This window comes from Notechis scutatus, chromosome 16 (assembly GCF_049901735.1).
Source record: "Notechis scutatus isolate UNSWTSFEM ecotype Mainland chromosome 16, rNotScu1.2, whole genome shotgun sequence".
In the NCBI taxonomy this organism is placed as follows: Eukaryota; Metazoa; Chordata; class Lepidosauria; order Squamata; family Elapidae; genus Notechis; species Notechis scutatus.
In genome coordinates this window covers 7,572,501-7,587,340 of record NC_142024.1, presented here as the reverse complement: position 1 = coordinate 7,587,340, position 14,840 = coordinate 7,572,501, and the positions used below count along the sequence as shown (strand labels likewise).

The following is a 14,840-nucleotide window of genomic DNA, read 5'->3' as shown; positions in this document are numbered from 1 at the left end:
TCCCCAAGATAAGCACACGCCTTTCAGTGCTGTGGAATGCTGCCAACAACAGAAATATCCAAATTAATTGTAACAGTACCAGAAAAAAACCAAACAGAATACACAGGGCTTCAAGAAGGACTCAGAATCTATTGAATTGCTTTGCTTCCCGCAAAGGTTTCTCTACCTTTGCCTGTGCTTTATACCTTACGGGAGGGGCTATCACCTCCCAGCCTTACTCCAGAGTCACTCCTTTTGTCTCAGCTGCTCTTGCCTTTTAGCAGCTCTGCACATACGCGCACTGGGAACAGGCTCCCCTCGTTCCTCTGCCTTGCTGCTACCAGACTCCGAAGGCTCTGGAGGCAGCACCCCACTCCCAGATGGTCCTGGCCCCATCCCTGCATCGGATGCAGGACCCTCGTCCGAGTCCTCTCCAGATCCCTGACTGGTCCCCTTTCTTCCTCACTGTCTGACTCCGCTGCTGTCTGCACCGGCTGCCGGAGAACCACAACACGATATTGAGGAGGGCTTCTCTGGAGAATGGTCGTTACACACGACCTTGCACAGCCAGGGGTCAATAAAACTGTGAAGGGGGCAGAAGCACCTTTTTTGATAATGGGTGGGCATTGGAGGTGATTTTCCTCTTCTTGGTGAATTTTTTTTCTCTTCTCTGTCTCTCCCCCAAATGCCTGTTTTTTTCTGATTCCACCCATTTCTTTTGCAGATTCTTTTTATTTATTTTTTCTTTTAAAAAATAAAATAAAATAACAGCCAGGTTGGTAGGGTTTGTACTTCCAACGCCCATCATCCTGAGCTAAGCGACCAGAAGCGAAGGCCGCTGTAACCCAGCTCATCTCTATATTAAGGGAAATTATGCTTTCTACAGATAACTCAAGTGATTCTGGATTAAATCTAAATGTAAATATACAGTCCAGGTAATCCTCGATTTATACTAGTTCATTTACTGACTGTTCAAAGTTGCAATGGCTCTTGCAGAAATAACTTACCACTGTTTTTCAGACTTGCGACCATTTGCAGCATCCTTGTGGTCATTTGGCAACAGACTCGTATTTATGAGCTGTAGTGTCCCCGGGGGTCACGTGATCCCCTTTTACGACCTTCGGACAAGCAAAGCCAACAGGGATTGGCCAGATTCGCTTAAGAACCACGTCCCTAACTTTAACAACCGCAGCATTTCACTTAACAACAGTGGAAGAACGGCTGCTAAACGGGGCAAGGCTCACTTAAGAAGGGCCTCGCTCAACGACAGAAATGTTGGTGCTCAAGTCATAAGTCAAGGACTATCTAGATACAGAAATCAGACTGGCGTTCCTCCTGGGCTTGGTTCTTTTGCTTCTGGCTGTTTCCCGCTAGAAGGGAGAGGCTTTTACACTAAGGTAGACTGCTTCTCAACAGGGAGGCTCCTTCTGCAAGACTTTTATCCGAATACATAATTAAGACCCACTGAGTTCAGTCTCTGTTTCGCGCAGGGTGGAAAAATAAAATTGAACCTCTTCTCCCCCTCTTTCCCAAGGTTTTTGTCTCTAGCAGATAGGCTGCACCTGATCATGGAGGCTCTCCCTTTGTAAGGATTACACCTAACACCCTCCGGTTTCCACCAGATTTCCCCTCTGCTTCAACCAATTATTCCTTTGAAGGCAACCAGTTTTACCTTTGGAGGTTAGGTTCCAAAAGCAGGTAAGATTTAGGCATTGCCAAGATAATCCGAAACAACCGGTGTTTGTTTCCAAGAGTAGACAACTTGCTCTTTAGACCCCCCCCCCCAAAAAAACCCAAAATGCTAGAAAAACAACTGACGCTACAAAGAAGGTAATTTTGCCAGGTGGGACACCTTGACGGAATCCGTTTCGGCTTCTATTTGCAACTATTCCTTTTTTTTTTTAAACTGTTTTTATAAACCTAGATCTTGGTTCATCACAACCCCATCCTTTCTCCCTCTGTGTCCTTTTGTGCCCGAAGACACATCCCGGTAACCCTTTTGTTTTGACTGCATTGCAGAGGTATAGGAAGGTGTAAAAAAAAAAAGGAAAATAAAAGAAAAGAAAGACAAGTATGTTAGGGTTTTGTGCGATTCAGGAGCCCAAATGTGTTGGCCTGCATGTGTTGGCCTGCACACAAACCCGGCGGGTTATTTCCTTCCTCCCTTTCGCAACCTCTGAACGGAGTGGGGGGAAAAAAAACAAAAAACTTTTGGGCACCCCGAACTCTGAAGGATGGAAAATCCTAACCGTGTGTGCATTATTGGGAGCCCCACCCCCAAACCCTGAAAAAGCAGAGAAGACGAAAACCCCATGAAGACTGGGGTGTTGGTGAAGAATTCGGCCTTTCCTTTTCACGACAACCTATTTTTTTTCCCCCCCTATGCTGGTCGTTCTCTCCGCTGGCATTTTAAACCCCTTCGTAAATGTTGGCCCGGCTGGATTTAAATGCATTTGGTTTGAGGAGGCCATAAATAAGGAAGCGCACCCTTTTCCAGTGGCTACTCAACCCAGAAACTTTTCAGGGAGGGCTGTGAGAAATATATATATATATTTCGGGCAGATTCATAGCTGCTGACTCGGCACTGGCGGACGAACGAACGAGTAGGCACTCTCCATGGCAGAGGGAGTTTTTCCAGAGTTCGCCAAGGGATCCATCAAAAGCCATGATTTAGCTTCCCCCTGTGGCATCTGAGGGGCATAACATACCAGCCCAAAGGAGGAAACAGGGGAGAATATCCCAGGTGGCTCGGGGGCTCCCTTTGGTATTAAAAACTTCTGTTCCATGGGTTGATTGTCAGAAAATTCCTCCTTATTTCCAGGTTGAATCTCTCCCTGATCAGTTTCCATCCATTATTATTCCTTGTCTGGCCTTCGGGGGCCTTGGAGAATAGCTTGACCCCTTCCTCCTCTCTGGGGCAGCCCCTCAAATATTGGAAGATGCTCTCCTGTCTCCCCTGGTCCTTCTCTTCCCCGGACTAGCCAGGCCCAGTTCCTGCAACCGTTCATCCTATGTTTTAGCCTCCAATCACTCTCTCTTCCTCTCTCCCCCTCTCTTTCTCTCCCTCTTTCTTTCTCTCCTTTCTCCCTTCCTTTTTCTTTCCTCTCTCTTTCTCTCCCCTTTTTGTTCTCTTTCTTTTTCTCTTTCTCTCACTCTTTTTTCTTTCTCTCCTTCCTTCCTTTCTCTTTCCTTTTCTTTCTCTCCCTCTCCCTTCAAATATTGGGACACCTGCTATCCTGTCTCCCCTGGTCCTTTTCTTCCCTGGACCAGCCAGGCCCAGTTCCTGCAACCGTTCATTGTATGTTTTAGCCTCCAGTCCCCTCATCATCCTGGTTGCTCTTCTCTGCACGCTTTTTAGAGTCCCAACATCTTTTTAATAGTATGGTGACCAAAACTGGATGCAGAATTCCAGGCGTGCCCTGACTAAGGCTTCACAGAGTGGTATTAGCACCTCCCTTGATCTTGATTGTATCCCTCTGTTGATGCAATTTAGGATGGCGTTGGCTTTTTTGGTTTCTCTCCTCGCTTGCTTTGCAAAACGGATCTTCCCAGGTCCCCTGGGCTCGCACGTCTCCCAGGTGGGCCCTGGGTTCAAATCTCTTCCCCGCTCCCCCCAAAATCGAAAGAGAACAAAGCAAGGGCCCCAGAACCATTTGCCAGCCTTCCTCCCTCTGCAAACACACCAAGGGTTGGAATGGAGACCCAAACCTACCCCATGCCTGCCCCCTGTCCCCAAAGCACTGGAATTAATGAACGAAGCAGGAGCCCAACTACTTGGTTTGTTTCCTTATTAAAAAGGTGGCAGGGGGTGAATCAGTGACCTTTGATTTCTTGGGGGCTCCCTCCCCCACTCCTGAAAAGACCACATCCCGGGCAGATTTCCACGTTAACATTTTGTCTTAGCAACCGCAGGAACCCCTGGTAAGATCCTACCACTGCTGGAAAACAAACAAACAAACGATGCAGCCCCTGAGTTTTGAGGAACGCGTGCAATTAAAAGAATAGACATTTCTGCACGGCACTGAGAAGGAGGGAGATTAATCCTGCCACGAGCAGCCTCCCCTTTGCAAAACCCACATTGTTTGCGTTTATTGCGCAGAATTTATTAGGCAAATATTTCTCGAACAGAGGCTGCTGCATAATGGATTCCTTGGAAGAACCAGAGAGAGAGAGAGAGAGAGAGAGAGAGGGGATCCTGGCCTCCCCCAGATCCTACCATGTCCCACTCATTCCAGCCCCAGAGATTCCTCCCTCGGACTTCGATCTTTTTTGGGGGGGGTGGGGGCTCAGCCGTTCAGCCTAATCTTAACACAGCAGATCCTTTTCTGGGGAGGTGAAATGTGCAAATCTTAAGGAAGCGTATTCCATCCCCTTGGTTGCAATGACCGGGTGTGGATATGCAAAGGACCGGGCCAGTGGCTGTTGCACAAACATCATTGGGCAAGAAAAACTGGCTGGACGGCTCTACTTTGAATTGTGCCAGGTTGACGGCCAACCTTCCATTGTAACCTAAAGCTTGGAAAATGTGTTCACCGATTCCACTATAGGCAGAATAACAGAGTTGGAAGGGACCTTGGAGGTCATCTAGTCCAGCTCCCTGCTCAAGCAGGAGGCCCTACCCCAAGGGTCTTCAAACTTGGCAAGTGTAAGACTTGTGGACTTCAACTCCCAGAATTCCTGAGCTACCATGACTGGAGGAAGAGGAATTCTGGGAGTTGAAGTCCACAAGTCTTAAATGCTGTCAAGTTTGAGGACCCCTGCCCTATCCCATTTAAGACAGTAGAGTAGAGTGGAGTAGAGTAGAATAAAACAGGAATAAGGAATACAATAGGATAGGATAGGATAGGATAGGATAGGATAGGATAGGATAGGATAGGATAGGATAGGATAGGATAGGAGAGGAGAGGAGAGAAGAGAAGAAGAGAAGAGAAGAGACGAATAAGAGAAGAGAAGAGGGAATAAGGAATAGAATAGAATAGAATAGTGAATAGAGTAGAGTAGAAGAATAGAATAGAATAGAATAGAATAGAATAGAATAGAATAGAATAGAATAGAATAAATAGAATAGAATAGAATAGAATAGAATAGAATTAGAATAGAAAATGGAATAGAATAGAATAGAATAGAATAGAATAGAATAGAATAAGAATAAGAATAAGAATAGAATAGAATAAGAATAAGAATAGAATAGAATAGAATAGAATAGAATAGAATAGAATAGAATAGAATATAGAATAGGATAGGATAGGATAGGATAGGATAGAATAGAATAGAATAGAATAGAATAGAATAGAATAGAATAGAATGGAATGGAATGGAATGGAATGGAACAGAATAAAACAGGGAATAAGGAATAGAATAGGACAGAATAACAGAGTTGGAAGGGACCTTGGAGGTCTTCTAGTCCAACCCACTGCCTAGGCAGGAAACCCTACACCACTTCAGACCAATGGTTATTCAACACCATTTTAAAAACTTCCACTGTTGGAGCATTCACAACTTCTGGAGTCAAGTTGTTCCACTGATCAATTGTTCTCACTGTTCAGGAAATTCCTCCTTAGTTCTAAGTTGCTTCTCTCCTTGATTAATTTCAACTTATTTGTTGCTTCTTGTCCTGCCTTCTCAGGTGCTTTGGGGAATAGCTTGACTCCCTCTTCTTTGGGGCAGCCCCTGAGATGTTGGAAGACTGCTATCATGTCACCCCTAGTCCTCCTTTTCATTAAACTAGACATAACCCAATTCCTGCAACCGTTGTTCATATGTTTTAGCCTCCTAATCATCTTGGTTGCTCTTCTCTGCACCCTTTCCAGAGTCTCAACCCTATTATTCCATGTACTCAAATTATTATTCCATGTACTCAAATATCCTGGCCAGCTAAGTTTGTTGTGTCTTTTGTAACGCCTCTCCCCTCCCCTTCCAATGCATAAAGAAAATTATTTACATCGCACATAAGATACTGTTACCGTGGGTGGTTTTTCTGTATTGTTTGTTTTTAATTAAACGGGGTGACAAAGCCGGAGACACAGAGAGAAAGAGGCTGATAACAAGACTGTAAATAATTTAGAAAAAAAAGGAAAAGAAAAGAATAGAAAAAAGTCGATCCACGGAGACATGGAGGCTTGGTGCAGCTGTTTTTTTTGGGTGGGGGGGGGACGAGGGGACGAGGAGGAGGAGAAGAACCCGAATTGCTAAAATGCACCCCACTTCCTTTCACGTCAGTTCCAAAGTGACTGTAAAGAAGATAGCCAGAAATAGTCTGAAGCCGCATTGGCGATTCGGCGAACCTGCGCAGGAGGATGGAGAAGAAAGAAAAGAAAAGAGATTTAGAAGGTGCCTCTGGGTTCAAAATTGTAATCCCTTCCCTGCTTAGCTGCAAAGCTGAGGATTGCTGTGTTTGGCAGGCATTCTTCTGAAGCATGCAGCGGAAACGGGGGGCATAAGCATTGCCAAGGCTGCAAGGGAAGTCAAACCCCGTGCAGAAGCCCACAAGAACGAGACATGGACTCGAGCACGGATTGCTAGAGCGGGCTCTCCAACCTTAGCGACTTCGAAGGCTGGTGGACTTCAACTCCCAGAATTCCTCAGCCAGCGGGAAGGATGGGTAAGCTTTGCTGGCTGAGGAATTCTGGGAGTTGAAGTCCACAAGCCTTCGAAGTCGCTAAGGTTGGAGAGCCCTGTAACCTAGAGCAGGGGTCCCCAACCACCAGTCCGCGGACGGTGCACGGTCCGTGGAACAAGTCCTACCGGGCCGCTGGCTTGCTGGGCGCAGCCATCTTGTTTTGATGAAAAAGTGCTTCCGGTGAGCTTTTCCAGGTAGAAAGCTCACCGGAAGCACTTTTCATCAAAACAAGATGACGGCGCCAAGCGCTTCGTGAGCTTTTCCCGGAAAAGCTCACGGGCGCATGCGCCGCCATCTTGTTTTGATGAAAAAGTGCTTCCGGTGAGCTCACCGGAAGCACTTTTTCATCAAAACAAGATGGCGGCGCCCAGCTGATGTCGGTACCGGGCCGCGCCATAAAAAAGGTTGGGGATACCGGGCCGCAGCGTAAAAAAGATTGGGGATCACTGACCTAGAGGGTACAGGGAAGAAAACCGGGGCAGGACAGGAGGGGAGATCCTGCTAACGGATCTTTCAGGAACATGCTTTGGGGGGGTGGGATAGATGGGGTGGGGGAGCTTACCGTTGGAGTCTTCTGTCCCTTGTGGAATATTGGGGTTTTCTAATTAGAAAGGGGGAGAAAACAAGAAGACAGTCAAACTGACAGTCAAACTCGTGCGAGGGTTGAGGTGGCATGGATGGAGGGTGGGTAAGAATGGATGCTGGCCCCCGGGATGAGGAATGGAAGTCACACGGGTGTGTGTGTGAGAGAGAGAGAGAGGCAGGGTTCAGTTGGGTTCCCTTCCCCCTCCCCATAAAGTCAACTTTGCAGTCTTCCTACCCTCCATGGGCGAGGAGGTGCCCCTGTCTTGTAGGGAGCGTGCAGCTGGAAAGACATCGAGAGACCCCAAGAAGGTAGGATGGGATGGTTGAGATGTCAACAACGAGACAGAAGGTGGGGAGATGATGAGAGTGGAGGCGTGGGGCTCCCCCTACCGAACACTATCAGCCTGGTGTGGGTATCGGTGGAGCCCAGAGGGTTCTGTGCCGTGCAGCGGTACATCGAGCCGTTGAGTTCAGCCGGCACACGTTCCAACACCAGCTCCTTTCCATCGTGTTCGGCGCTGCCGTCCAGGAGCCGGCTCCCGACACGGGTCCAAGTGAACATGGGCTCGGGGAAGACTTCGTTCTGGAACCAAGGATCCCCCCGCCCCAACCCCAAAGAGTCAGAAATGACAACTGTAACTGGAGGCGGGCGGGGTGGTGGCGGAAAGGTGGCATGGTTATCACCTTGCAGGTTCTTCTGAGATCTTCTCAAACCCTGGGACTGTCGTCCGGGTGGGAGAAGCAAATGAACGAGGAAACTGGGTTGACCTCAAGAGTCAAGGCATGGCCCTCAAGCTCCTTGGACAACCTCATCGCAAAGCAATTGAATTGCCCTGCAGCAGGAAAGGAGGCCCCTGATGAGAAGATACCGTACTTCTCAAAGATGGCTGTTTCAGGTGATTCTGGTTAGATAAATGTTCTTGGGAGGAGACAAGGAGAACCTCAAAGGAATAACAGAGTTAGTTGGAAGGGACTTTGGAAGTTTTCTAGTCCAACCTCCTGGATCTCCAAACTTGACAACATTAAGACTTGTGGACTTGAATTCCCAAAATTCCTCAGCTGGCATGCAAGGAAATGGGAATTGTTGGGAGTTGAAATCCACGAGTCTTAATGTTGCCAAGTTTGGAGACGCATTTTTTAAAGCCTTTGAGGTAGAGATGGATTGCTTCTCTCCTTCCGCTGAATTTTTGCCTCTCTGTTCACCTCCTGGAGTCCCACTTCAGGGACAGGAGTGAGAATAAATTACTTTTCCCTACGCTAGAAAGACCCAGCGGTGTCACACTTGCTGCCTGAACATTGAGTTGTGGGCTACACTGATGGAGAACTGGCCCCTTTGGCTTGGGACATGTTCCTACAAGGTCTGGTTGAAGACCATCAACAAGAGCACCCGTCCATCCAAAGCGCACCAGTGTTACACCAGATGCTTGGGAGTAGCACAACATCCCACCTTTTGCAAAACATGTGTGAAGAACTACACACATACACACCTCCCCCCCCTCTTTCCAGCAGCTCCCCAGTGTGTTAATTTTCAAGTCTCTCACACATACCTGGCAAGAGTGGAAAAAAAAAAAGCAAACTTCCAGCACAATCAATTTATCTGACTCTTAGCTGCCATGACACACACACGCACACAAACAAATACCCCTCTTTTGTTTGCAAGACCAGTCAGTCACAGCAAGCAAATTAATGCAGGTGTTCCTTTCACAGTTGGCTGGTCTTCTTCGGTACACAATTGTCTGTCTTTGTCATTAAAAAAACAACAACAAACCCTATTAAATTATTCCCAGAAGTGACCTAGAAGAGGAATACCAAAAACTGTCACAAAAACCAAGACGGTCTTTGAGCTGGGGCAGGGGGATGAGTTTTGGGGAGTGGGATGAGCGTCATACACACCTGAAACCCTTGGACCAGGATGCGGACTGTGTCTCCAACGCGAGCTCTTGTTGGGGTCATCATAATTTTGGGTCCCTTGGGAGCCACTGCAGGGAAAAGGAAATGGGTTAATCCTTGGAGGTCCTTCTGCAACCCAAAAAGACAGACACAGACTCCAGAGAGTAATTAGGACTGCAGAAAAAAACAATGGCTACCAACCTGCCTTCCATGGAGGACCTGTATCCTGCACGAGTCAAAAAGAGGGCTGTGAAAATATCTACAGACCCCTCACATCCTGGACATAAACTGTTTTAACTTCTACTCTCAAAATGACGCTATAGAGCCCTGCACACCAGAACAACCAGACACAAGGACAGTTTCCCCCCAAATGCCATCACTCTGCTAAACAAATAATTCCCTCCACACTGTTCAACTATTTACAAAGTCTGCACTACTATTACTGTTAATCTTCTCATCACTCCTTATCACCCCTCCCCTCCCACTTGTGACTGTAGGACTGTAACTTTGTCGCTTGTATCCTTATGATCTATATGGACTGTTTCCTGGTATGATTTGATTGCTTATATTGTACCCTATGACTATCGTTAAGTGTTGAACCTGGTCAGGATGGAACTGCTGGCAGTGGGCAGAGTTAGCCTACAATACTGCATTCTAACCACAAGGAAGGAAGGAAGGAAGGAAGGAAGGAAGGAAGGAAGGAAGGAAGGAAGGAAGGAAGGAAGGAAGGAAAGAAGGAAGGAATAGCCCTTACACCGCTTCATAGTGCTTCCCAGCCCTCTCTAAGCGGTTTACAGAGTCAGCCTACTGCCCCCAACAATCTGGGTCCTCATTTTACCCACCCCGGAAGGATGGAAGGCTGAGTCAACCTTGAGCAAGTTGGTCAGGATCGAATGGCTGGCAGTGGGCAGAGTTAGCCTACAATACTGCATTCTAACCACAAGGAAGGAAGGAAGGAAGGAAGGAAGGAAGGAAGGAAGGAAGGAAGGAAGGAAGGAAGGAAGGAAGGAAGGAATAGCCCTTAGACTTATATTCCGCTTCACAGTGCTTCACAGCCCTCTCTAATTGGTTGACAGAGTCAGTCTATTGGCAGTGGGCAGAGTTAGCCTGCAAAACTGTATTCTAACCATTGGGAAGGAAGGAAGGAAGGAAGGAAGGAAGGAAGGAAGGAAGGAAGGAAGGAAGGAAGGAAGGAAGGAAGGAATAAGAAGGAATAGCTCTTAGACTTATACACCACTTACAACCTCCTCTAAACGGTTTACAGAGTCAGCCTCTTGTCCCCAACAATCTGGGTTCTCATTTTACCAACCTCGGAAGGACGGAAGGCTGAGTCAACCTTGAGCCCGGTGAAACTTGAGGAACTGCTTGCTGGCAGCCAGAAGCCATCAGAATTAGCCTGCAATACTGCATTCTGAGCACTGCACCATTCTCTCTGCGACTGTCATAAGTACGAAACATGGTCCCAAGTCCCTTTTTTCACTGCCGTTGTCACGGTCACTAAGCGAAGTGTTATAAGTCGAGGAGTAGCTATGACTGAACCCACATTTTGATCATGGCAGTTGTGAAGCAGGTTATCTATCCCATGATTGTGCCCGATTTTTTGCAGCAGTCGTTAAAACAAACACGGCGGTCATAAAGCAAACACCACAAGACATTCAGTTGTTTGTTACGGGGCATTTTTTCCCCCTGGGAAACTTTAAATGCTGGTTTACGACAAAAATAAATAAATTCATGGGAGTCTGCAAATGTTGTGTGTGCCAAACTGTGGCCACATGACACTGAGGGTGGGTAGGGTGGACGTTGTATTTTCGGTCGCTAAGTGACTACTTGTAAATTGAGGATTAACTGAAATATACAAAATGAAAGAGAATGAGTTCCTGCAACTATTAAGGATTAACCATCATTATCTAACCAAGCAGTGGTGGGATTTAAACATTTTTACTACCAGTTCTGTGGGCATGGCTTGGTGGGCACATGGCAGGGGAAGGATATACTGCAAAATCTCCATTCCCTCCCCACCCCACTAACCTGCTTTCCAGCTCTGTTCTCCTCTGCAGGGCAACCCAAGAAGATCCAGCCGATCAGCTGGGACTGGATGGGAGGCAGAGAAGAGATGCGGGTGGCGGGACCAGTCAGAGGTGGGATTGGCCGGTTCTCCAAACGACTCAAACTTTCCGCTACCGGTTCTCGAGAACCGGTCAGAACCGGCTGAAGGCCACCTCTGGAACTGAGGTTAAAAATGGTCTAATCTTAGCCTTTTAAGTCTGCTGGATGGTAAGTGGTGCGAACGCAGCCCTTGGCTCCATGGAGTTGCTTTCAGGAAGCCTCAGGGCTGAAAAGCAAGGATGCCACTTCAGTTGGTCACGGTTCCCAGCCTGCCAACACTTTCATGAGCTCAGTAATGCTTGTCTCAAGTAATAAGAGCAATTTTAGACAGACTTTTCTGCTCAAAAGCCAGCCGGCCGTTTCAAAAAAATCCAGATAAATTCCAAACCAAACCAAAAACAAAACAAAAAACCCAGCTATAAAAAACCGTCTTAGGAGATATCAAAACAAAAACGGATGTTTAATATAATTTAAAAGGACACCTTAAAAAGTCCTCTGTGGAGATATGGGCAATAAAGGGTTGGGGGAAGAGGAAGAGGCAGGATCCCGCCCGCTTTTCTCCAATTTGTTTGCGGAGAGATTTTGGAGGTTTTCTCCGATCTCCTGATCCTAGGAAAAATTGACCTGCCATCTGGAAGGAGACGGGACAATCTCCTGCCTTGCCACAAAATTTAGAAATGTCTCCCCTGGTGCTGGTAACACGTTCTCTCTCCTTCGCTGTTGTCCCAAGGGTGGGATTCTACCAGTTTGGGGCCGGTTCTAGCAAACTGGATGTTAAATTTACCAGCTGAACCGACCGGCTGGGCCCGCCCACCCTGGCCTTCCCAGGAGTCTCCCCACGACCTGTTTTGGACACAAGTAAGCCTCCAAAAACTTCTGGGAGGGTGAAAAATGGGCCGAACCGTAAATTCTGCAAACAGGCCTGTTTCCGGCTTCTGGAAGGCCTTCCGGAGCCCAGGGGAGGCCGTTTTGCCCTCTCAGAGGCCCGAGGGAAGCCTCCTGACTACGGGGAAGGCAAAAAAAAAACAACAACAACGGTCCTCCCGTCCTCCCATCATGGCCACACCCACCCAGCAACCGGGCAGCCAACCAGTTGCCGGGATGTTTGAATCCCACCCCTGTGTTGCTCTCTTGGCTTGGAACACCGCTAAGGGACCAAAGAAATGGAATGGAGAAGCAAGATTAAAAAAAAAAAAAACGTCCTTTAAAAAAAGGCTGTTTTTTTAAATTATTTTTTTCAGGAAAAGAGAAAAGACAGCGGTCGCCAAAATAAGAAACCAGAATTCTCTAAGTTTCACTGCCTTCGGAGAGGCTAGATTGCAATGTCCGGATGTCCAAGGTCGCATGTCTTGGAAGTTTTAAGGAGTGGACATTTCCATCCCATTCTGTAACATTGAGTCTGCTTCACATGGTGACCACAATTGTAGGCTTGGTTTGCTTCCAGATTCGGGGATGGGTGGACTTCAAGCCAGAAGAATTCTGGGATAAAAAAAGGGGGAAAGCGTTCTGGTCCAAAAGTGGTCAATGATCTCATGTAAGAAGTGAGGATGAAACCTCAATATTGTCTAGTGGCTGCTATTCATGGTTGAAGTTCAAAGACTTGGATAGAAGTCCATCCTCATCTGATGGGACCTCCCCATCACAGGGCCCATCACAAGACCCTCACTTGACACAACTCACACCTGACCTATCACAAAACCCTGATCAGATGTGACAGACCCATCAAAAGACCACACAAAGCCCTTATAAGCAGAAGAACACCGACGTCCTCTAAATTCTTCCAGGTAAGATGTTACCTGGCCTGGTAATGAAACATTCAGAAACCCCAAGTTTGGAGAACAAACCTCCACTCTCATCGTACACCTGAGCTACAGAGATTCATCATGATCACTTCGATAGAGGCGCCCATGATAAGTCTACTAATTCCATGCCTGAAGTGGTTGGATCCTTTTGGGATCTGAAGAGGAAGACACGGGTTCTCACACCCTATTGGAACAGTCTAAAGAAAGCCCATCTCTTTTTTTTTTGGCCAGTAGTTCTTCACCTGGTCGATGTAGAGGCTCACCTATCAAGAAGGAAGTTGGCACCTCCTGAGTCGTAGTGTCAACTCATAAAACATTCCTATGCCTGTTTTAGTAGTTGCCATAAAAAAGCGGGGGGGAAGCGAAAGCACATTCCAACTCTTATCTTTAAAAGAATGTAACTAAACTACCAGAGTTTTTGCCCAGGAATATGTTTAATTGGAGAATGTGATTGATAACACCCAGCCTGTGAATGGGCTCAATTGGAGAATCTGGTTTATGAGACACCCGGGGTGGGGGGGAAACAGGGTCACAGGGGACTGTAAATGACATATTGCCAGAGTTGGCTTCATACAGGGCAGGGACAGTATGTCGCCTCTAATGAATCCTTTGAAGGTTTTTGAAGTTTGGCTCGAGAATCCTGATTTAATTAGAGCGATTGCTGGAATCCTGACATGTAGTTTTTGGAGCGGAGCTCTATCCAAGAAGGCCCTTAGCTTTTGAAGGATGGGTGTTACCGTTGGGTCTCAGGTCTTGGCACTAAAAATAAATAAATAAATGACCCACACACCAAATCTGATGAGTTGGCAGAATGGGTTGCTTGGGAGGCAATTTTTCCAGCAGGAAGAATTTGCAGGACTGTCGCTGAGTCAACTCCAGGCTTCATGGGAGCTGTCTGCTGTGGGCTGAAACCTCAGCTCCCTTGAGAACCCATCACACCAAGAGAGATTGCCAAAGGTTTCATTAATACCGATTGTAAAAAGCAAACATCTGTGATCAAAGGCTTCAGGGCGGGATTAAGGTGAACTGCAGCTTTCCTTCCAGCCTGCTTTGTGGATTTAAGCCTGTTTCCCTCAACTCCGATTCCCACAACTTCCTCCCAAAGAGTAGGTGAATTGGATCACATAACTAGCATCCTTTTTCTACTGGAAAAATGGGCCTGTAGGTTCCAGAATATTTATTGACAAAATGACCCCCCCACACACACACTTCATATTTACCGACCGCCTTTAAACTACTATCCCTTTACTAAAAAGCGAGTTCTTACGTTCTGAAGACCAACGAAGAAGAAGGAAGCCATTGGAAGTCAAGAGTACGTACACTGCAGCTTGCAAAAACTAGAATCCTTTGAGATCTTCTTGTATCAACAGCACAGAATAAAATGTCTTTTTTAGGAGTACCTTACCCAGGATGGCATTTCTACGTGTTTTTTTCCCCCCATTCCCCAAAGGCATTTCTTTACTAAGGAACAGATCCATCATCGAAAACAATGCATCGGAACTGCAAAAGGTAATGGAGGAGGAATTTCGAGAAAGCCAAACAGAGAACAGGAAAAAAAAAAAAGGAATTTGCAGAGGTGGAAAGGAACTTTCTTAGCACACCTTCCAACTCTGGAAAAAAGAAAATCTGTATTTGCTGTTTGGAAAGGAAACTTCATGAGGACAGTGGTGACACCCAAGCAGGAAAAGCCCAAAGGGAACATGAGGCCAGCCATAAAACAAACTTGCATAGGAAAAGAGATTTAATAAAAGGTATTGAAAGAAGCCCCCTAGACAAAAGCCAAGTAATTAAGAAAGCTAGGGAAACAAGAAAAAGAAATCCCTTACAAACAACAGGTCATGCCAAATCAGCAAAAACAA

At 46.7% G+C, this 14,840-nt stretch overlaps 1 protein-coding gene across 3 annotated transcripts in view; it reads right to left on the bottom strand.

Moving 5' to 3' along the window:
- Positions 1 to 6,126: 6,126 nt before the first annotated feature.
- IGSF21 (immunoglobin superfamily member 21) overlaps positions 6,127 to 14,840 on the bottom strand; it is a 157,563-nt gene continuing 148,849 nt past the window's right edge. The window contains exons 7-10 of one of the 3 annotated variants that reach the window (XR_015745522.1): positions 9,077 to 9,162; positions 7,419 to 7,766; positions 7,161 to 7,199; positions 6,127 to 6,263 (exon numbers count right to left, since the gene is read on the bottom strand). Coding sequence is in view for 2 of the 3 variants with exons in the window: in XM_087944803.1 (XP_087800929.1) it covers positions 6,190 to 6,263; positions 7,161 to 7,199; positions 7,574 to 7,766; positions 9,077 to 9,162 (392 nt within the window). In the remaining variant the exon portion in view is untranslated. The remainder of the gene's footprint in view (positions 6,264 to 7,160; positions 7,200 to 7,418; positions 7,767 to 9,076; positions 9,163 to 14,840) is intronic. The other 2 variants (XM_087944803.1, XM_087944804.1) reach the window with 2 other exon arrangements.